Source organism: Nannospalax galili, unplaced genomic scaffold, assembly GCF_000622305.1.
Source record: "Nannospalax galili isolate Female #2095 unplaced genomic scaffold, S.galili_v1.0 scaffold664, whole genome shotgun sequence".
Taxonomy (NCBI): domain Eukaryota; kingdom Metazoa; phylum Chordata; class Mammalia; order Rodentia; family Spalacidae; genus Nannospalax; species Nannospalax galili.
Window position 1 is genome coordinate 3,210,554 of NW_008354274.1, and position 22,552 is coordinate 3,233,105.

Sequence of the window (22,552 nt, forward strand, 5' to 3'; positions counted from 1 at the left end):
ACCTAGTGTGGGTTCCATCCCCAGTACTTAAAAAGGAGCTAGGATCTCCCAGTTGTTTGGCAAAGCTATGCAAGCCCAAAGGAGAATGCTTTAAATAGTCACACATTGACAAAGTAGAAAGCAAAAGAAGTTTCTGTGCAATGGGAATATTTTATAAGTAAAGCATGCTGGGAAATAGAGGAAACCCAAACAAGTTCAGAATCCCAGTGGGAAAGGCCTAGGGGAATAGGGTCACTTTGCATACAGAACTGAAACGGGGTAAGGTCAAAAGCAAAAGCATTGGAAACTCAGACGTCCCTGCACCCCCCTCGCCTGCTTTCCGCCCTCATGTCTTCTTGCAGGAGGGTGAGGGCTCTCTGTCCCAGCCCTGCCTTTGGGTCCAGCCAGCAGTTTCCCACTTTGGAGTTTGGCTGCTGGGAAAGTGCACCCTCCCAGTGGACAGTCTGGCTGACTAGGGTCCCACAGTGATGCTTCTCCCACAGCCCTGCTGGGTTTTACCAACAGAAGAAACAACAGAAGTAGGTCTAACAAATGCCTATGTTACCTCCAGAAAATAAGTTCTTTGGAGAAGCCATCCACTTCAGAACTGATCAGGTCGAATCCCCTGATCCACTCCTCATCCAACATCTCAACACCCAAGCAGCCCAAAGGAGACCAGCCCAGAGTGGACAGCCCCAAAGGGGACCAGTCCAGAGTGGAAACCCCCAAAGGGGACCAGCCCAAAGTGGACAGCCCCAAAGGGAACCAGCCCAAAGTGGACCAGTCTGAGGACCAGGAGCGCCTCAGAGGAACTGTGAAGAACCTGAAAGTAGAGCGGAATGCACTGCGGGCACAGCTGCTGGAGAAGGAGTAAGTGATCCCAACTTGAATTCTGGAACTGAAGTGCTCAGCCTGTAGGAGTCAGTACGTAGATGCTTTATGGGATGAAACACCTGTGTCACAGCTGTGAGATAAGAGCTGTATAGCCCGGTGTGACAATGTTTGTAATCCCAGCACTCAGGAGGCACAGGCAGGAAGATCACAAGGTCCAGGTCAGCCTCTGCTATAAGAGAAAATTCCTGGCCAGCCTGGGTTGCATAGTAAGACACTTTCTTAAAAAGAAAAAGATGGGACTAGAGAGATGGCTCAGCAGTTAAGAGCACTGGTTGCTCTTGCAGAGGATCCAGGTTCAGTTCCCAGCACCCACATGGCAGATAACAACTATCTGTAATTCCAGTTCCAGGGGATCTGATGCCCTCTTCTAACCTCCGTGGGCATTGCATGACATGGGTGTACTTACATGCAGGCAAAATATCCATACACATAAAATAAAAATAATAAAATATTTTAAAAGGGAGGGGAGCCTGGGGAGCCAGGCATGGTAGTAAATGCCCTTAATCCCAGCACTCAGGAGGCAGAGGCAGGAGGATATATGTGAGATCAAGACTAGCCTTGACTACCTAGCAAGTTCCAGGCCAGCTGGGGCTACAGGAAGACCTTGTCTCAAAAAAACAAACTGAAAAGGAGATGGAGGACTTAAGAGGTATCTCATTCAGTAAAACGCTTGCCATGCAAGCATGAGGACCTGGGTTTGACCCCCCAAGACCCAAGCCAGGCATGGTGGCATGTGCTTCCTATCCCTGTGCTGGGGAGGCAGAGACAGGTGGGTCCCAGGGACTCACTGGCCAGCCAGCCTAGCCTACTTGGTGAGTTCTAGGCCAATGAGAGAGATCCTGTCTCAAAAACAGAAAAAAAGGAAAGGATAGACAGTACCTGAGGAACAACACCTGAGGTTGTCCTCTGGCCTGTATATACACATGACACACACATGTGCACACACATACAACTTGCTTTATTGTTAAAGGGAAGACACTGAGTGGCTATATTACATCATTAGAAGTGGGGAGGAGATGAACAGGATGGAGGCTCAGTGGGTAAAGGTGCTTGCCACCAAGCTTGATGACCTAATTTAATCTCCAGAACCCACATGGTGAAGGAAGGAACCAACTCCTGTAAGTTGTTTTCTGACAGCCACACAGGTGTCATGGCACATGTGGCCACATGTATATACATACAGTAAGTAAAGAAATAATAAAATTTTTATTTAAAAAAAATGGAGAGGGGTTGGGGATTTAGCTCAGTGGTAGAGCGCTTGCCTAGCAAGCGCAAGGCTCTGGGTTTAGTCCCCGGCTTTGGAATTAAAAAAAAAAAAAGAACCAACGAGTGCAAATCATCTTGTAAATCTTCATTGTTTAACTTAGTTATTCACAGCCCAACTGACTTAAAAAGGACTAAATCAGTCAATATTTATTATTATGGATCAGTATTTCCCACAGCTGGGGCTACAGGAAGACCTTGTCTCAAAAAAACAAACTGAAAAGGAGATGGAGGACTTAAGAGGTATCTCATTCAGTAAAACGCTTGCCATGCAAGCATGAGGACCTGGGTTTGACCCCCCAAGACCCAAGCCAGGCATGGTGGCATGTGCTTCCTATCCCTGTGCTGGGGAGGCAGAGACAGGTGGGTCCCAGGGACTCACTGGCCAGCCAGCCTAGCCTACTTGGTGAGTTCTAGGCCAATGAGAGAGATCCTGTCTCAAAAACAGAAAAAAAGGAAAGGATAGACAGTACCTGAGGAACAACACCTGAGGTTGTCCTCTGGCCTGTATATACACATGACACACACATGTGCACACACATACAACTTGCTTTATTGTTAAAGGGAAGACACTGAGTGGCTATATTACATCATTAGAAGTGGGGAGGAGATGAACAGGATGGAGGCTCAGTGGGTAAAGGTGCTTGCCACCAAGCTTGATGACCTAATTTAATCTCCAGAACCCACATGGTGAAGGAAGGAACCAACTCCTGTAAGTTGTTTTCTGACAGCCACACAGGTGTCATGGCACATGTGGCCACATGTATATACATACAGTAAGTAAAGAAATAATAAAATTTTTATTTAAAAAAAATGGAGAGGGGTTGGGGATTTAGCTCAGTGGTAGAGCGCTTGCCTAGCAAGCGCAAGGCTCTGGGTTTAGTCCCCGGCTTTGAAAAAAAAAAAAGACAAAAAAATGGGGACGGCTGAGGATACTTGTGCATGCACACACAAACACACACATACACACTCAGAGGAGGCAGGAAGCATAGCATGTACCTTTAAAATTGTATTTTTATATGTGCAAGGTGGGGGGGTGCACATGCCATGTCATACATGTGGAAGTCAGGAGAACAACTCCAGAGTCACTTCTCTCCTTCCACCTTCACATTTGTTCTGGGGATCGAACCCAGGTCAGCAGGCTTCCATGGCAAGCCTGTTTAGCCACTGAACTGTCTCTGAGGTCCAACATGTATCTCTCCACTGATTTCCAGAGGAATTCTCAGTGTTTCTTAGAGAAGACTACGATCATTGACTTGTATAAAATGGATTACACTTTAGAGAGGTCTTAAAATTTAGTACCATGTTCACTGCCTGTGGTCTGTATATCAAAACCGAAAGGCTGTCAAATACTCAGTGAGCCCTACCTAGAAGTGGAAGGCTCAGACCCACCTGGGCTCTGTAGTTTTCTTAGTCCACTTAGCATGTGTCCTGGCACCTGTCTCCCCACCCTTGCTTATGGCTTAGTTGAGGTCTTATGAGATGATGGAGATCAGGTGTGCAAAGCTACTCAGTCCTCTAAGGAGTTGGGAGCATCAGTCACCTCTGAGCTGGTTGTGGATGACTTTGGGCTTTGGGCCACGCCCATCTGGAAGCTGGTTGGAACCAGGGGGCTTTAGGCCACACCCACCTGGAAGCTGATTGGGAGTAAAGAGTTTTGAGCCACACCCACCTGGAAGCTGGTAAGGCAACGCCCTCAGGAACTCATTGGGAAGGATGGAGGGCTTCGGCTTATGTCCACCCCGGAAGCTGGTAGATGAAGCAAGGTCTCTGGCCCCGCCCATGAGGGAGCTTGTTGGGGTTGAAGGCTCAGGAGACGTTAGGGATGCCGGCCTTGTCTCTCCCCACACCCCTCAAATCCTGGAAGCTGGCTGGGAATGCAGGGTTTCAAGCCTCACCCTCTGGGAGCTGGTTGGGGATACAGGATTTCAAGCCTGACTCATCTAATAAGAGGTGGCATAGAAGACCTTAGGACCCGCCAGCTACCTGTGAATACAACGCCTCGGGACCCAGCTGGAGCTGGCTTGGGATGCCTACCTTATGGCCTCAAGCTCTGGAGAGCTAGTTGGAGGCTGCAGGGCCTTAAGCCCTGCCCACCCAGGCACTTGTGGTGGTGGTGGTGGAGGGGGGAATGTAGGTTCTTGGGCCTTGCCCACGTGAGAGCTGGTTGGAGATGAGGGCCTCAGGTCCTGCCCTCCTGGAAGCTAGTTAGGAATGAAGGGTTTGAAGCTATACTGGGAGCAGGTTAGGAATGAGGCCCTCAGGCCCCACCCACTGGGAGCAGGTTAGGAATAGAGACCTCAGGCCCCCACCCACTGGGAGCAGGTTAGGAATGAGGCCCTCAGACCCCACCCACTGGGGGCAGGTTAGGAATGGAGGCCCTGAGGCTCCGCCCACTTGGAGCAGGTTAGGAATGGAGGCCCTGAGGCCCCACCCACTGGGAGCAGGTTAGGAATAGAGACCTCAGCCCCCGCCCACTGGGAGTAGGTTAGGAATGGAGGACTTCAGGCTCACTCACAGGGAGCAGGTTAGGAATAGAGGCTCTCAGGCCCCACTCACTGGGAGCCGGCTAAAGAAGCAGGCCAACACCAGGCAGCTCACAACCACCTGAAACTCTAGCTCCAGGGGATTTGATGCCTCTGGACTCTGCAGGCACTGCACTCACATTCACATACCTACACACAGACACACAGTTCCATAATTAAACTAAATCTTAAAATTAAAAAAATCAGCATTTCATTGAAAGGTTTTTCAATCCTGCTGGTGAGCCAGCAAGATAACTCAGTAGGTGAAGGTGCCACCAAGCCTGATGACCTGAGTTCAATCCCTGGGACCCATATGGTACAAGGACAAAGAAGTGACTTGCACAAATTGCCCTCTGGCCTCCACATGTGTGCCATGGTGCACACACATCCTCACACAAACACACAAAAAATAAGGATAAAAATATTTTAAATTACACTGGCCATTTTGAAGGGTAAGTAACATCGAGCGTTATCTATGAAGTTGTCATTGATGAAAAACAGCCCTCAAGGTGGGCCTGGTGGTGTATGCCTTTCATCCCAGCACTGGAGAAGCAGAAGCAGGTGGATCTCTGTGAGTTCAAGATCAGCCTGGTCTGTACAGGCCAACTGGGACTACAGGGAGACCCTGTCTCAAAAAGACCAAAAAAAAACCCAAAAGCCCTCATCTCAATGGTAATAACAGATTCTGCAGCCAAATATCAGTGGCTATGGCCTGGGAGCACAGATTCAGGTCACCTCAATGCCATGTTCCAGTGTGGTAACAGTTTGATGAGGTTTTTATAATAAGAGAACAAAGAAAGTCATAAATCAAGGCACTTTAAAATATACTCACGGATGGGACTGGAGAGGTGACTCAGGATAAGAGCACTTGCTGCTCTCCAGAGGCCACAGGTTCGACTCCTAGCACACATGTGTTGTCCTCTTTCAGCCTTTGAGACCACTATATACATAGCAGTAAACACCAGCAATCAAAACACTTGTACAAAGAATAAATCATTAAGCTGGGTGTTGTGGCACACACCTTTAAATCAATCCTAGCACTTCGCAGGCAGAAGCAGGCAGATGTCTGTGAGTTTGAGGCCAGCCTGGTCTACATGGCGAGTTCCAGGTAAGCTAAGGCTACATGGAAACCCTGTCTCAAAATACCAAAAAATAAATAAAATAAAAATAAATCATTAAAAAAAATATACCCGTGGAGACCTTAGGTAAGCAGGTTACAGCAAAACAGAGAAAATTCAGCTGTAGGCCTCAGGTGCTGTCTGCTAGCAGCCTCTGGGTTACTAGGAGCCAGGGGTCTGCGTTCATTCCAAAATGATTTACCTCTTAAGTCACAAGGATGGAAGTTAGGTCAAATATGGGTGGGCAGTCAGTGGCTATTTAGGGGGCTTAAGATAGCCCAAGATTAGGAGACCCTGGGCCTGTAACATTCCAACTCACTAGTCATAGCTCTCATTCAGCCAGCCTATCGCAAGCTTAGTTTGCGAATTTCATTTCACACTACCAAGTGACCTGATGGCTACCATTTAGAGCCCTTACCTTGACAAGCACCCTGATACACAATTACTGTGGAGATTCAGGACCTGGAAAAATAGGGTCACTGGCAGTAAGTGGAGGGTCTGAGTTTTAGACATTTATGTGACTGTTGTTCTCCATTATGTTGAGGTCTGTCCCAGGGCAGGACCTTACCTGCTTTCACTCCTCTCAACTCCAGCCTGTCACAGTCCCTCTTACACAGTACTCTTCATGGCCCAGTCAGGACCCTCAGGGATGCTCTAACACTGTCATTAGGGCCAAGGGCCTGCCTAGAAAGAGTGATGTGCTCAGAGCAGGGTTGTCCTGCTCTGGGAGGACCTGAAGTCACAGGGTTTAACGACCATAGAAATGTCTCTGGTTGTATGCACTCAGCGTGGAGGTGAAGCAGCTGCTCCAGGCCAAAGTGGACTTGGAGAAAGAGCTGGAGATGGCCAGGGAAGCAGAGAAGGAGAGACAGGAGCGGGAGCAGGCTTTGAAGTAAGTGTTTTGAATTTGATTTATGTGTATGTCTGTATGTGTATCCCACATGACTTCAGGTACCCTATGAGTCCAGAAGAGGATGCTGGGTTCCCTGGAGCTGGAGTTACAGGCAGTTGTGAGCTACCTGATATGAGTGCTGGGAACCAAACTCAAATTCTTTGAAAGAGCAGAAAATGCTCTTAACCACTGATCCATTTCTCCAGCCCCAGTACACTGAATTTGAGTAGTGTTTTCAGTTGTTTTGATTTGACCCAGGATCCCACTATATAGCCCAGACTGGCCTCAATTTGGAATCCTCCTGCCTCACCTCTCAATTGGTGTTCACAGGTATGTTCTACCATGCCTGGGTGAACTGTTATTTGTGACAGGGTTTCATATGCCCCAGGCTGGCTTTGAACTTGCTGTGTAGCTGATAACCTTGAATTTTTATCTTCCTGTTTCCCTGGAGCCTCCCGAGTGCTGGGATTTCAGTTGTGTACCACCATGCCCTTTTGTGCAGTGCTGGGGATGGAAGCCAGGGCTTTGGACTTTCCTAGGCAAACTGCCACTGAACTACATACATCCCATCCCTCTTTTTCCAACTCAAAGGGTGTTTCACAAATGGTGCTGGCCCCAGCATCTTCAGCTCCACTCTCGAGGGCTCTCCACACACAACTGACAACTTAGAAAGTCCCTGCAGTGGAGTTCTGGTTGTCACCACCTCCCCTGAAACCTGTCCTATCTGTCTCTACACAGCACTACCCACACTACTGTGAGACAGCCCTTCTTCACCCAGTGATGACTAAGATGTTTTGTTGTTGTTATTATTTTGGGTGTTGTTGTTGTTGTTATTTGTTTGAACAGGGTCTCCCTGAAGCCCCAACCGGCCTGGAACTTGATATGTAGATCAGGCTGGCCTCAATCTCACAGAGATCCACCTGCCTCTGTCTCCCAAGTATTGGGATTAAAGGCGTGCGCCACCACCCCAGGCTAAAATGTCATCTTTTTCCTTTCCACTTTAGAGAGGAAATTGAAACACTCACCAGCAAGTGTCAAGAACTGGAAGAAGCTAAGAAACAAGAGAGAGATGCTCTCGTGGCAGCGGCTCAGGAGGTACCATGTAGTGTGTTCCTCTCTCACCCATTAGGCCTGCTGGGGCTTGTCACTCCACAGGTGCTCAGCAGTGTCTTCACACCCAACCTCTCTAGAACCAAGTGTGCTGATCCACCACCTGTTGCCTACCTAGATCTCTGTAACCTGAGTGGTGTGTGTAGAGACCCTGCATCCTGGGAGACCCAGTGTCAATGAACACCTTCTTAGTCCGGTCTTGGGTCTTAGGCAGTTTGGGTAGGTGAGAGAAAAGCTTCCCTGGCCACAAGCACAAAGTAGGTGCAGCTCTGAGACAGGGCTGTTTGCTGAAACAAGGAGACCAGAAAGGAAGGGTTGGAAGGAGGAATAGCCAAAGATGCCCCGCCCCAACCCACATGGATGAGAATTCCAGAACATGCCTGGCTGCACAGGTCTCTTGCACACCATACCTGTCCCTCCCCCACTCTTCTGTTTTTGTTTAGTTTGGTTTTTATAGTACTGGGGATTGAACTTAGGGCCTCACACATGCTAGACAAGAGTTCTAGCAAGGAGCCACGCCCCCCAGCCCCTCACTAGGGATTCTGGGCAGGTTCTCTAACACTGAGCCACACCCCTCAACCCCTCACTGGGAGATTCTAGGCAGGTGCTCTAACACTGAGCTACTGTCCCAGCCCACTTACTTTGAAACGAGATCTCAGTTGTCTTGACCTCACTGTATAGCCCAGGCTAACCTTGAGCTTAGTCCTCCTTCATCAGCTTCCCAGATGATGGGGTTACAAGTCTGTGCCATCAGCCCTCTCCTCTTTTTTGATGGAAGTCACACAAGCTAGGCTTTGTGGCCGGAGAGTGACCTAGCTGTTCTCTGCCCCTGGGGATCAGTTGAGAAACTCTGTGGTCCCTATTGGCTACTGCTGCCGACATTTGCACTTATGGTAGGTACCCCTTGCTAATCCATGTCCCATGAGTGGGTTCTTTATACAGCTAATGTGATTTAACATCTACACAGGTGGAAACTAGTATCTCAGGAGCTAAACTCCTGTGGCCACATTTGCTCTAGAAGGGCCTGCCCCGTGAATGCACAGTAGATAAACCCTCGAGGACTAAGCATGGTGATCCCAGCCCTCAGGAGGCAGAGTTAGGAACATCAGGAGTTCAAGGCCAGCCAGGGGGGCCGGGGAGATGGCTCAGCAGGTAAGAGTGCTTGCTATGCAATCATGAGGATATGAATTGAAATCTTCAGCACCCAGGTAAAGTCAACTATAGCTGCATGTGTGCCTATAACCACAGTACTGTGGGGAACAGAGACAGGAAGATCATTGGGGCTTGCTGACTGCCAGCCTAGTTACAGGTTCAAGGGAATAAAGTGGACAGTGATGTAGCAGGACACTGATGACTTCCTCGGGCTGCACACATACAATATACACTTACATATACAATATACATTCACACACACAGGAGGCAGGAATCACAGGGAGAGCCTTGGCCAGGGCCTTCACTGTGGGTGGGACAGGACAGGCAGAGGACACAGCTCAGTGGCCAGGAGGTTGGCTGGTTTGAACAGTTCTGGTGACCTCTGAGCTTAGGGTGTCCTAGTTACCAGGTACCTGGTCCTGACGGGTGGAGAATAGAGGACACTAGCTTGGGGCGTGAACATTGCACAGAGGAGGAGGGTGGGGTGTGACTGAGCCTGGTGGATTGCCTGTGAAGGGTCCCTCATATACCCCTTCTTGTCCTGCAGTATGTCCCATCTGTCAGGTCAGCCAGGCCCCATGTGTCAGAGAATAATAAAGTATAGAAAATAAAAATCTTGGGGCTGGAGAGATGGCTTAGCGGTTAAGAACACTGAATGTTCTTGCAGAAGACCCAGGTTCGAATCCCAGCACCCACATGGCAGCTAACAACTGTCTGTAACTCCAATTCCAGGGGATCTGACAGCCTCTTCTGTCCTCCACGGGCATTGCACAACACGGGTGCACTTACCTACATGCAGGCAATACGTGCATACACATAAGAATAAAATAAATAAAATATATATTTTTAAATCTTGGTTTCTATGCTGACTGGCTCAGTTGTGGCCTTCAGCTGCACCAGCCTCCACCTGGGTGTGTATATCTCTCACTTGCCTGGGAAGGCTGTCTGTAGCAGCGTGCTCCGCAATGAACCTTCTTTCTCCTTTTCTTGAGAAAGGGTCTCATGTAGTCCATGAGACAAAAGCCTCCTCATGTAGGCTTTGAATTTGCTTTATAGCCAAGGATGACCTTGAGCTCTGTTCCCTTTGCCTCCACCTCTTGAGTACTGGGGTTATAGGCATGTGTCTGTCACCAAGTCCGATTTATGAGATGCTAGGGATGGAACCCAGGACTTTGTGCATGCTAGGTAAGCACTCTACCAACTGAGCCACATCCCCAGCCCTAAACTTGCCCTTGTGTGTAGAGATAGGTACATGTGTACAGACATGTAAAGACCAGAGGTAAACCTCAGGTATTGAGCTGTCCACCTTGTTTTTTGAAACAAGTAGGGTAGGCTGGCTGGTCATTAAGCCTGTCTCTGCCTCTAAGGGCTAGGATTCTAAGCACACACACCCCCATACCTGCCCTTTTACGTAGGTCCTGGGGATCTGAACTCAAGTCCTCATGCTTACCACACATCTGACTGAGACTGGGCCATCTCCCCAGCACTGAACATGCCTTTTTGATGTGAGAAAAATAGCCAGGTATTTTTACTTTCATTGAGAACAGCCCTTGTGGATGGCAAATTTCAAGGGCCTTAACTGGCAGAAGTCAGATGGTGTTTTAGTGGTACAACCACAGTGCCTGCTTCTTTCTGCCAAAAACCACATTAGAAGTATCTTCACTTCAGCCTCCCAAATCCCACTTTCATCATGTAGCATTAAACTTTAAAAAAGAGCCCAAAAAGGCCCGCCAGTGTGCAAGGCTCAGACTTAGTGGTACAACCACAGTGCCTGCTTCTTTCTACCAAAAACCACATTAGAAGTATCTTCACTTCAGCTCCCAAATCCCACTTTCATCATGTAGCATTAAACTTTAAAAAAGAGCCCAAAAAGGCCCGCCAGTGTGCAAGGCTCAGACTTCCTTTTAAGTCTCTTGTCTGATGAGCGTGCCTGCCACCCCGCTGGGTAATATCCTGGTTAATATCCTGCCCATTGCTTGCTGCTGATCTCTCTAAAGCAGCCACCCCCTTTCATTTCCTGCAGGCCCACCAAGCGCTCCATATACCTTCGGCCTGCAGTAAGCACTCACAGCCAGACGACTCTGAGCCAGACTCCCACAACAGTGGCTCCCGGCCTTCCACCCCCTGCTCCGAAGAGAAGAGAGAGGCTGCCGCCAAGACCCTCCAGGCCCAGTGGAGGGCCTACAGGGGCAAAGTGAGCGTCCCCGTCTGCCCAGCTGTAGAAAGCATCCCATGTCGATATGTTCACTCAACTGGCATATTCAGCACATCTACTCAACACATCCACCCACCTGTGTCATCAGTCACTGTCCTAATTTCGTTTCTGTTGCTGTGATAATACACTGACCAAAAACAGCTTGGGGAAGAAGGGTTTATTTCATTATACTTCCAAGCAGTGAGGGAAGTCAGGGCAGGAACTCAAGTGGAGGCAATGGAGGAACGCTGCCCGGTGGCTGGCTTGCTTCCCGGGCCTCCTCCGCTGCTTTTTTTTTTTTTTTTTAACACCCCAGGTCCACCTGCCTAGGGATGGCACTGCTGACAGTGGCCTGGGCCTGCCTACATCAGTTAGCAATCAAGAAAATTAAGAGAACAGAAAAGAAGATGCCTCACAGACATGTCCACAGGCCAATCCCATGGGGAAGTTCCTCAGTTGAGGTTCTCTTTTCCCAAGTGTGAAGATGACAAAAAACTAACCAGCACAGCTGGTACTTAGACTGGGACAGCCCACCGAAGGTGGCTGCTAGTGCTGGCCTCTTGAAAGGAAAGGTGATGCAGGCCTGTACTCCCAGCACTCAAGAGGATCAGGAGTTCAGGGTTAGTCTCAGCTTGAGGTCAGCTTGGATCACATGAGACTCTGTCTCAAACAAATAAACTGGCAACAGTGCAGTGACCTGCAGAGAGTGAGTCTTGGCCTCACTGCCCTTAGCGGTCCCTTGTGGGCCGTGGCTTTGACCTTCTTGGATGGCCGTGGACGGACTGCTTTCCAGGCCCATGTCTCTGCTTGATATGGGCTTCCTTTGTGTAAGCAGTGTAGCATTCCATGAGCTTGGGTGCTCCTAAGGAAGGCAGGCAGACGCCTCCTTGTTAAGTAAACCCTGGCTCCACGGATGGTCCCCTCTGCAGCACAGATGCTCCTCCTTGACTCTTCCCCCACCCTCCTAGGAGGAGTGTTAATATGGGCTCAAATGTTTTAATTTATTGACTCTCTTAAAATTAGTTTCAGCTGTTATTCTCTTTAATATTTAATATTCAAATCATTCCAGTGTGGTCCAGAGAGTCCCTGGGCTCTGACCCCTGTGGCTTTTGTCGTACTGAGCATGTCTTTGATTTCTAGCATAAGAAAATTCTGAGCCAACCTCTGCTACACCTGGACCTTTGCTATTGGGTCTTAGAAACCACTTGCCTACTGGTCCGAAGCCCTTGTTGGCTGTAGCTGAGCAGATGGAGGTGTAGAAAGTAGGGAGGTAGGTGATGATAGTTTGGAGATTGAATTACCATCAAAGCACATGATGTACTTGAACAAAATGTCACGAAACCCATTGCTTGACACAACATAGGTTACTTTCTCATTGCTGTAACAAAATGCCTGACCTGAAGCAACTTTAAAAGGAAAGGGTTTATTGTGGGTCACAGTTTGAGGGCGCAGTCCATCATGATGGAAAGGTGTGGTGGCAGTAACATGAGGCAGCTGGTCACATGGCATCCACAGTCAGGAAGCAGAGAGATGGATGCTGGTGCTCAGCTCACTTTCTCCACTTTTTCAGTCAGGACCCCAGCCCAGGGGATGGTGCTGCCCACATTCAGGGTGGGTCTTCCCTCCTCAGTTAACCCAGTCTAGAAACTCCCTCACAGATGGGCCCAGAGGTGTGTCTGCCAGGTGATTCTAAGTCTCGTCAAGTTGACAGTGAAGTTTAGCCATCACATGTACTAACAAGAATGGGTTCTTAAGGAGTGGAAAGCATGGAGACTTTTCTCACCTTCATTTCCTCTTTTTATTTCTTTGTTTCAGAAAAGAGAGGCTGCACTGGATGAGGTAAGCCAGGCTGATTTCACCAGTCAAAACACCTATATTTACTTTGGTGTAAAGTAACCAAAAATAGTGAGAAGTGTGTGTGTGTGTGTGTGTGTGTGTGTGTGTGTGTGTGTGTGTGATGTATGTGCATATAGGAGGGGGCCTGCTCTGCACTCTCTCGACCTCATTCTCTTGAGACAAGGCCTCCCTCTCACTGAACCTGGAGCTAGGCTCACTTCCAGAAAACACCAGTGGTTCTTCTATCTCTGCCACTGAGTGTTCTATCACTGAACTCAGCCCTTCACTGGGGGATTCTAGGCAAGAGCTCTACCACTGAGTCACACCCTGACCTATCTGGGGCCTCTAGTGGCAGCCAAGGGCAGCAAGCAGCATGGCACTGTGCAGACACTGAGAACAGGTGGCAGCGGGAGAGGCCACATGACACAGCAGACCAAAGAGGCCCTGCTTCAGGGCAGCGGCCCTACAGTGGCCTCAGCAGTGGCATGATAAAGCAATCCCTTTGCCAGCAACATCTTGGTCTACCTCAGCTCAACATCCTGCTGCCCACTAGGTAACCTCAGCCAGGCCTGGATCACAGCACCTGTCACTCCTCCAGACAGGGTCACCATGTAAGGTCACCTAAAGACAAAGCCCACTCACAGCAGAAGTGTTTGTGTTTTTTTTTTTTTTTGAAAATTCTAATACTTATTTTTATTTTATATGCATGACTGTTTTGCCTGCATGTATGTAAGTGCACCATGTGCATGGAATGCATGCAGAGGCCAGAAGAGACAGTCAGATTCCTGGAACTAGAGTTACAGACAGTTGTTGGCCGCCATGTGGGTGCTGGGAACTGAACCCAGGTCCTCTGCAAGAGCAGCCAGTGCTCTTAACCGCCTCCACAGACGTGCTCTTGCTCCCTGCTCTTCCTGCAGTACTGCCTGTCTTCCAAAGCACTGCCCACCATTTACCCATTTGCCTAGAACCAAAGGCATTAAAATCCTTCCTCCTCCCTTCAGAGACATCCCACACCAATCCAGCCATGCCCAGGAGCTGCCTCTGAGACATGCCCAGCGTTCAGCCTCTTGTCCCAGTTCTGTGGATCTTGCCATCACTTCCTGCCTGGATCACTACAGTGATCTGCTGCCTTCCTGCCCTCCCACGTCCTGCAGCTGCCTAGGAGACATTTTTAAGAATCAGATACCACTACTCCATAATGTCTGCCAGTCACACCAAGAGCAAACCCAGAGTGACTCCTACCTACCCTGCCTGCCTAGAATCCCCCAGTGAGGGGCTGACTCAGTGGTAGAGCACTTGCCTATCATGCAAGAGACTCTGGGTTTAGCCCTCAACACTACAGAAGGAAAAAGAATAAAAGGAGAATCAGCTGAGGTTAAGACCTTGCTTTAACGTGGTTACGGAGGACGTACGTGATGGAAAGTAGATGAAATGGAGTGAACAGTCCCAGTGTAGGACATGTCAGTATATGAAGTCTGGACAACATGGTAGCACACACCTGTAATCCCAGCCCTCGGGAAGCAGACATAAGAGGATCACCATAGGTTTGATAACAGCCAGGACTACATGGGCAGACTATCTCACAAAGAAAACAAAATTTTAAAGTGTAAAATGTGAATATTAGCAAGCAGTGTAACTGTGCTTGGCAGCTGATCAGTTTGTTTCAGACTGGGTTTGTTGGGGCAGCCAGCCTGTGCCTTTCTCTCCCTGGGGGTCTGGTACATGTACCAGCTTGGGAGGGGAGGGAGAGGGGACAGGAGGCACTATGACAGTCTCCTGCAGCAGTAAGAGAAGGAGTTTTCTTGATTCCCCTTTAATCCCCACCCGATCCCATCTTCCCAGGACATGAGAAACTTTTTCTGTTCTTCCCTGCCAGGCAGCCACTGCACTCCAGGCGGCCTTCAGGGGTCACCTAGCTCGCTCGAAGCTGTTGCAAAGCAAAGCCCGGGACTCCAGCTCATTCCCCAGCCTGCCCAGCCTTCCCACCCAGGTAACCATCTGGCTGGCTGGACGCAGGCTAGTTGTTCCTTCTGCAGTCCTCTTAGGCTTCCTCCACCGAGAGGAACTCGGGCCCTTTGCATCTTCCAGGCTTTCCTGGCTGGGCAGGTATACCGGCCATCCCATGACCCCCGACAGCTCCTCAGTGGCACCTTCAACTCAGCCTTGTTGGATTTAACCAGATGGCTCTGAGGTCTAAAGTCTGATGCTTGCATGCTGCAGGACGGTCCCCAGCCAGGTGTCTCTAATGTCATCATCCACAGCACTCTCCCACACCCCGTGGCCCAAGCCCCATCGCCCAAGCTGATGACAGCCCAGCACAAGAGGAGGCTATCACCGTCATCCAATCCGTCCTCCGGGGACACCTGGCCCGGGCCAGGTTCATGTGAGTGGAGTCACAGGCACCTCTGTGCTGTGTCACTGTGAGAGGAACACATAGTGCAGGGCCAGCCAGGATGCAGGCATGGTATATGTGGTAGTGTGCTGTTGGGGTGTCTGCTGTGTGAGCCATGACCTGATGGTTCACGACAGCAAGAGTGGGGCTTTGGGGGAAATTCCCTCTTCATTGTGGATGTGGTATAGGCTGAGGGCGCTTATCTTTTGGTGGAAACCTTTCTGGAATTCCATTTTCATGATGGAAAGAAGCAAGTAGAAGGTGTTTGAATGCCCTGTGGGCCAGGGGCCTGTCAGTGGGTGGTCACTATGGGTGGGCCACTCTTCATTTTAAAGAAAGATGTGATTTAGCACAGTGGCACATGGCTATAATCTCAGTGCTTGGAAGACTGAGGCAGGAAGATCATGAGTTTGAGGTCAGCCTAGGCTATATAGAAAGGTCTGGTTCAGCCTGGGGTATGTAATAAGTTCCAGGCTAGCCTGGGTACAGAGTGAGTTTGAGACCAGTCTGAGCTACATAGTAAGTTTGAGTCTAGCCTAGACTAAATAGACCATCTCAAAAAATGCATAAAATATAAAAGCTGAGCATCTTGAGCTTGGCAGGTGCTGACAACATGGGCACAGCACGAATCTGAGTCTAAGGGTCAGTGCTTTAGAGCCCTGGATACACTCGCACAGTGTTATGCCTGTCGATATGGCCACTGCAAGCATCACCCAGTGCTATGCAGGCAGGTCAGGAAGGCTCAGTGGAACTTTCTGTCTTTCAGTGCCAGCTGCAAAGGGACAGCCACCATGGCACCTCAGAGGGGAGCTGCTGTGGCCACACACCCAGAATCCACCTCCCTACCTGGCCTTGAGGCTTCTTCTGGTAATTCCTACAGCTGATTCAGACACTAGGGGCAACTGGCCCTCCAAGGGTTAAGCCCAAAGAGGTCTGGGTAAGGATACAGGGGACTTTAAAATCACAGCTTGCACCAGGATAATGTGCAGCTCAGCTTCCTGTGTTGCTGCTGAGACAGAAGCCAGGGTTCAAGCCAGCAGGCTGCAGACAGCTCTGCATCAGCCATGCCAGTTATGTGGGCCCCACATCCACAGTCCACAGCCCAGCCACTGTGGTTTTGTCTCCTGGCTTTTGTCTCTCCAGCGTTCATTGGGCCTGGGCTTCTCTTGTTTGTTTAGTAAAACACCCCCACATTCCTTTTTTCTGTTCCATTAAAGCCCCAAAATAGACTAGGGATGTAGCTCAGAGGTAGAGCACTTGTAGCGTGTGCGAGGCCCTGGTTCCAGTCAAAGAAACAAACACTGGGTAAAGACACCCAAGGTGGGGTGGGGGTAGAGCAATAGCTCCGTTCGTAAAATGTTTGCAAGGTAAGCAGAAGGAACTGAGTTCAGTCCTCAGGAGCCACGTTGAAAAAAACCCTGGGCATCGGTAGTACAGGCTTGTAATCCAGCACTGGGGAGGTAGAGACAGGCAGATCCCTGGAGCTCACTGGCCAGCCAGTCTAACCAAATCAGGAAGTCCAGGCCAGTGAGATCCTGTCAAAAAACAAAAAACGGGCTGGAGAGATGGCTCAGCAGTTAAGAGCACTGGCTGCTTTTGCAGAGGACCTGGGTTCAGTTCCCAGCACCCACATGACAGCTAACAGCTATCTATAACTCCAGTTCCAGAGGATCTGGCGACCTCTTCTGTCCTCTGTGGATCTTGCACAACATGGTGCACTTACGTACATTCAGGCAAAACATGCATGCACATAAAATGAAAATAAATAAACCTGGTGCATGGAGAGATGGCTCAGCAGTTAAGAGCACTGGGTGCTCTTGCAGAAGATCTGGCTTCAAATCCCAGCACCCACATGGCAGCCAACAGCCATCCTTAACTCCAGTTCCAGGGGATCTGATGCCCTCCTCTGGCCTCCTCCAGCATTACACAACACAGGTACACTTACTGCATGCAAGCAGTACATTCATATGCATAAAATAAAAAATAATTTTTAAAAGAAAATAAATAAATTTGAAAAAATAAAAAGCAAAAACACTCAGGTGGACAGAGCCTGAGGAATGACACCTGGGGTTAATGGTTAACTCTAGCCTTTACCCAAACATAAACACACACACACACACAGAAGCCCAGGGTGTGGATCTAGCTGTCTCTCTCTTTCTCTCTCTCTCTCTCTCTCTCTCTCTCTCTCTCTCTCACACACACACACACACACACACACAAGCCCGAATGTGTCCGAATGTGCCTGAGGCTCCTCCTGCCTCTTGTGACTGTCCTTGGTGAGGCACCCATGAGTATGGCACCCCAGGGAGCTGAGTCACCTGGTGCTTCACAGAGAAGCCTCTGTGCTGAGCTCCTGGGTCTCAGAGGTAGAACCAAGGGAGGCTGGCAAGGGCGAGAGGTGTGCTGGCTGCCTGGGACAGATGGGTGGTGATGGGTCCTCCCGGTACTGAACATGCCTTATACAGAATGGGCCCTTCAGGTAAGGAGAACAATGAGGCAAGCAGTGGGGAGTCTGCTGAGGATGAAGATGAGGCAGAGGAGCCGGCAAGCCTGCAGCCTTGCTCAGCTAAATGTGGGGCAGTGGTGGATGGGGTAGCACTGTCTTAAGTAGTTACCCCTCCTCTGGATGGCAGAACAGGCCACAGTGAGGACAAGGCCATGACTCTTGACTCTAAGCCCACTTATACCCCATGGTCAGCAGGTCTTCAGCCTGGCTGGCTCTCTGCTGTTCTTATTTTCTTGGGTGCTAGAGATGGAACCCAGGGCCTTGTACATGCTAGGGAAGTGATCTGCTGAGCCACACCTGAGACCCTCATTGGAGGATTCCAGGCAGGGGCTCTACCACTGAGCCACACTCCAGCCCCTCATTGGGGAATTCTAGGCAGGTGCTCTGACCCTGAGCCAAACCCCAGCCCCTCACTGAGGGATTCTAGGCAGGTGCTCTACCACTGAGCCACACTCCAGCCCCTCATTGGGGAATTCTAGGCAGGTGCTCTGACCCTGAGCCAAACCCCAGCCCCTCACTGAGGGATTCTAGGCAGGTGCTCTACCACTGAGCCACCCCCCAGCCTTCACTGGGGGATTCTAGGCAGGTACTCTACCACTGAGCCCCAGCCCCAGCCCCTCATTGGGGAATTCTAGGCAGGTGCTCTACCACTGAGCCACACCCCCAGCCTTCACTGGAAGATTCTAGATAAGCACTGCTGAATCACATCCCCAAGCCTTAACCAGTTCCCAGGTCAGTCACCCCACTTCCCTTCCCAGGGGCCCCATAGGAGCCCATCTTGGAGAACCTCTGTCATACCATGTTTAACCTGACGTCACACTTTAAAATGTGTCAGCCATCATTTTCCTAGCTGTGTCAGAGCTGCAGAACTGTGAACTTTGATATTCTCTCCAAACCCTTGTCTGGAAAGCTCAGTGAGCCAAGACCAGAAGCCCTGGGATTTCAGGCAAAGGGACAAAGCCACCCCTAGTCTGCAGCCTTCCATGCCCCAAAAGGCTTTAGACTACTCTCCAAAATACCATGTATGCAGATTTCACAGGCCCCCTGTCTGCTGACCTTTAGATTATTTGGTCAGGGCCAAAATGTTTGTTTATGCTGCACTTTCCTCCTATCAAAAGTGATTTTAAAGCAGCAGATTCACCCACCTGTACAGACTGGCTGGCATGGAGGCATCAGCTGCTAGTGACCCTAGAATGTCCATGTGAGAAGTAGAAGCCATGTATTTGAGCTGATTGTGTCAGGTTTTTTGGTTGTTGTTGTTGTTGAGAACGGGTCTTATTCTGTAGCCCAGGCTAGCCTCCACTTGACAATCTTCCTGCCTCTGTTCCCCAAGTGCTAGGATTACAGGCAGGAGCCACCACACCCAGTCCTTGATTGTGGTTTTAAAGAAAAATAAATGCCAGGTATAGTGGCACATGCCTTCAGTCCCAACAGAGACAAAAGAATGAACTGTTCCAGGCCAGCCTCAGCTATATAGTTACTTGAGGCTATTCTGGGTTACATGAGACCCTGTCTCAAACAAGATGGAAGGTGAGAACTGACACCCTGGTTGTCATCGAACCACTACTTCTGCCCCATGGTACTCACATGCCTACATACACACACACACACACAAACACACACACACACACAGATATTACAAAACATGAGAGAAAAATCTTGAAAATATTTGAAACTATTTTTAATTTCCTAAGGTTCTACTTTCATGTTAACTTTTTTAATTAACAAAAGTTAATTAACGCCCTTACATTATCTGTTTCACGATTGAACTGTAATATTTTTTTAAATTTCAAATCAGTAATAGATTCTTTTTTTTTTTTTAACCCTCATCTTTAGGAGCAATTAGAGTGGGGCCCTTTGCCAAGGAGGAGCCGAGGGAGACTGCTATGGTGGACACTGTTCCCTCCTCACATCCGTCTGCCCCCCACTCTGCCCAAGGTGGCGAATGGAGTTGCCTGTCCCCATCCAGTCTGAAGGCTGTGCCTTGTTCCAGTGTGAAGGGTGTGATGTGCGTGGATGCGTGTGAAGAAAGGAGCAGCAGTGCCGGAAGTTCTCGGCCACCATCCCTGGGTATGTCCCCTCTGCTTCTGCCTGGTGCCCTCACCTCTGCCTGTCTTCTCTCTAGGCTGGGCAGGCAGCTGGGGGCCCCACTTCCAGCCAGAAACCTGCTTTTACACACAGCGGCCACTAGATTCCATTTCCCCTTGTAAGTGTTTTTTGTTTACTGAGCCAGTCTTGCTGTTAAGTCCAGGCTGGCCTCAAACTTACTGTAGCCCAGGCTGCCCTTAAATTTATGATCCTTCTTCCTTAGCCTCCTGAGAGCTGGGATGACAGGTGTGCAACACCACATCAGGCTTGCAAGTGTTTTAATTTCAGGACCTGCCAAACTATCACAGGGGTTATGGAGCTAAAAAGAGGCTCTGTGGCAGTATGCAGGTAGGCTCTGAAGGTGGGCCCTTGGCTCATGTTGGTGGGGCCTCAGGCATTGTTGAGTATAAGGCCCACAGCCCCAGAACACAGATCCTGTGGCAGACTCCACCTGGCTGACCTCCATCTCTGGTTCATTTCAACAGAGCCTTGTTCTGCAGGGCTACAGCTTGTATCACCCCTGCCTGTGGAGGACTTCAACTCCGATGACTCAGATGACATTATCATCTCACCCTTTCTGCCCAAGAAGAAGAAGAGCCCCTCTCCATTCTAGGTCCCCAGTCATTGCCTCCAGGTGAGGTGGCTGGGGACGGTTAGAGGACTCTGAGAAGATGGCCTGTCTTTCTAGGGAAAGAGTCCTACCTCGGGAGTACTTCAGCATCGCCATGGGTTTTCTTGGGGTTGTGCAAGTGCCTTTGAGGGATCCTCATGGCCTCTGTGTGCCTTCCTGGGCAGAGTGGGTGGCCACTCCCTCTCCTCTCTCTGTTCAGCCCACATTTCCACCCAAATCCACCCAAATCTACCCAAATCAAGGCACTGAGGAGTCTTAGGGCAGCTTGACCTTGCCCTTGACCTTGGCATTATCAACAGCTATTGAGGGTCATCCTTCCTCGTCCTGTGATGTCCTTGCCTGGGTGCTGCCCAGTGCCTTATGGGGGCAGAGCTACCCCTTCCCCTATCCCCATAACCGAATGCAGCCACATCAAGCCAGCAAGAAACTATGGGCTTTCCGAACGGGTTCCTGGCCCATGGACTCCCCTGCTTCCTTCCCTCCTGTCCCCGACTTCATCCTTCCCCGTAGGAAAGTCTGAGTGGAATCTTATCCCTGGGAGGACCAACTCTTGGAAGAAAGTACCCAGCAGTGTCTAACAGGGCAGCACACCTGCTGTTGGGAAAGGCAGCCCAGGGCAACCTCCAGGGGTCACCCAAAGAGAAAACCCGGAGCAGGGCTGGGAGGCGGCTGTCTTCTCATGGTGGGTAGGACGAGTTCCAATTTAGATCTGAGGATAGCCTCTGTCCCCTGGTATCTGAAGGCCTTTGTAAGCCACCAGTACTGCCTAACCCCCTCAGCAGCCAGCAAATTGGGGTACTGGTCCCTCACTTGTCTGAGATTAGCTCCTGTCAGTGGGTGAGAACAAGGGGCCTCAGGCTTGGTCAGGGTTTCAGGGGCATCCAGACATCTGTGTAGTCCAGGTCTGCTGCCTGAGTCTCCTCCAGAATCCCTGTGGGACTGGCTGGCTAGGCAGAACTAGTTGTCTTAGGAGACACCAGTGCTAGAAAGCTCCTCAGACTGAACCAATAGGAACACCATAGGGTTCGCCCTTAGGGACAGTTTAATTCTTGGGCGTCCAGAATGGCTGTCAGAGGCCAAGGAGGCGGAGCCCTTGGGCAGGCCTTGTCTGCCTACTGGATGGAGAGTAAGGAGCTCCCAGAACTGCAACAGGACCAGCCCCTTTCTCTACCTGTGGGTAGAAAGGAACTCAGCCAGGACCCTCACCAGCTTAATTTTTTCTGTATTTGGTCTGTGGATTGCCAGATCTTTCCTTTTCCCCAGTTAATTTTATTGCTAAGTTTACCCACAGGAGAGCCAACTGAAGCCCTACTAGTCGTGTCTGGGGTGTGTTCCCTGTGATCGGTGCCATCCTTTGAAGCTTCAGATCCATCCACTAAGGCACAAGAGGGTGGCCATAGGTGACCCTCGTGTGAGTGGGGGCACAGAGTGGGCGGCTTACATGACTGTTCTGTCCCCTTTCTCATTTGACAGCAGGCATTTTACTCGGTGTTCTGAGAACCAGGGGCCTGAGTTCTCGGTTACAGGGTAGGAGAGAAGGGGCTAACAGCACCCCAGCATCAGGACAGGGTCTCTGCACCTGACCTGCCATTGGGGGTTGGGGAGGTCAAGATTAGTTCCTACACTTGAGTTGTCTGAGAACTGGAAAGCTGTACAACTTCTTAGTGCAACACACTATTAAAAGCCAACTCTCAGTCTTACAGCTACCTCAGTAAATGACAGCGCCTCCAGCTAGTCCTCCTCTGTCCTGTGTTCTGTGCTGACCACCCAGAGACCCCCTGCTAGAGCAGCCCATGCTGTGTTCTGATGCAGAAGTCCCCATCTGGGGACTGGGAGTCCTGCTAACCAGTTCAGCCTTGAACTTCTCCCAGATCTACAAGATAGGCCTCTCTTGCTGGCCTTGGTTTCAGAGGTGCAAGTTGGACATCTGGCCACCCGGCTAGGCCCACAATGGGAGCCAAACCTACTGAGG

General features: G+C 50.0%; 1 protein-coding gene across 10 annotated transcripts in view; it reads left to right on the forward strand.

The window, feature by feature from the left end:
* The window catches only part of Iqce (IQ motif containing E), a 43,831-nt gene extending 21,516 nt beyond the window's left edge, over positions 1 to 22,315 (forward strand). For 4 of the 10 annotated variants that reach the window (XM_017802790.2, XM_008851392.3, XM_029555154.1 and 1 more), the window contains 10 exons: positions 551 to 849; positions 6,567 to 6,671; positions 7,676 to 7,766; positions 10,957 to 11,127; positions 12,943 to 12,966; positions 14,840 to 14,953; positions 15,225 to 15,346; positions 16,122 to 16,222; positions 19,698 to 19,931; positions 20,435 to 22,315. In XM_017802790.2, the coding sequence (XP_017658279.1) occupies positions 551 to 849; positions 6,567 to 6,671; positions 7,676 to 7,766; positions 10,957 to 11,127; positions 12,943 to 12,966; positions 14,840 to 14,953; positions 15,225 to 15,346; positions 16,122 to 16,222; positions 19,698 to 19,931; positions 20,435 to 20,562 (1,389 nt within the window). In that variant the 3' untranslated portion in view covers positions 20,563 to 22,315. Of the gene's footprint in view, positions 1 to 550; positions 850 to 6,566; positions 6,672 to 7,675; positions 7,767 to 10,956; positions 11,128 to 12,942; positions 12,967 to 14,839; positions 14,954 to 15,183; positions 15,347 to 16,121; positions 16,293 to 19,697; positions 19,932 to 20,434 lie in introns of those variants that run through there. The other 6 variants (XR_003846827.1, XR_003846826.1, XM_029555150.1 and 3 more) reach the window with 6 other exon arrangements.
* Positions 22,316 to 22,552: the final 237 nt, after the last annotated feature.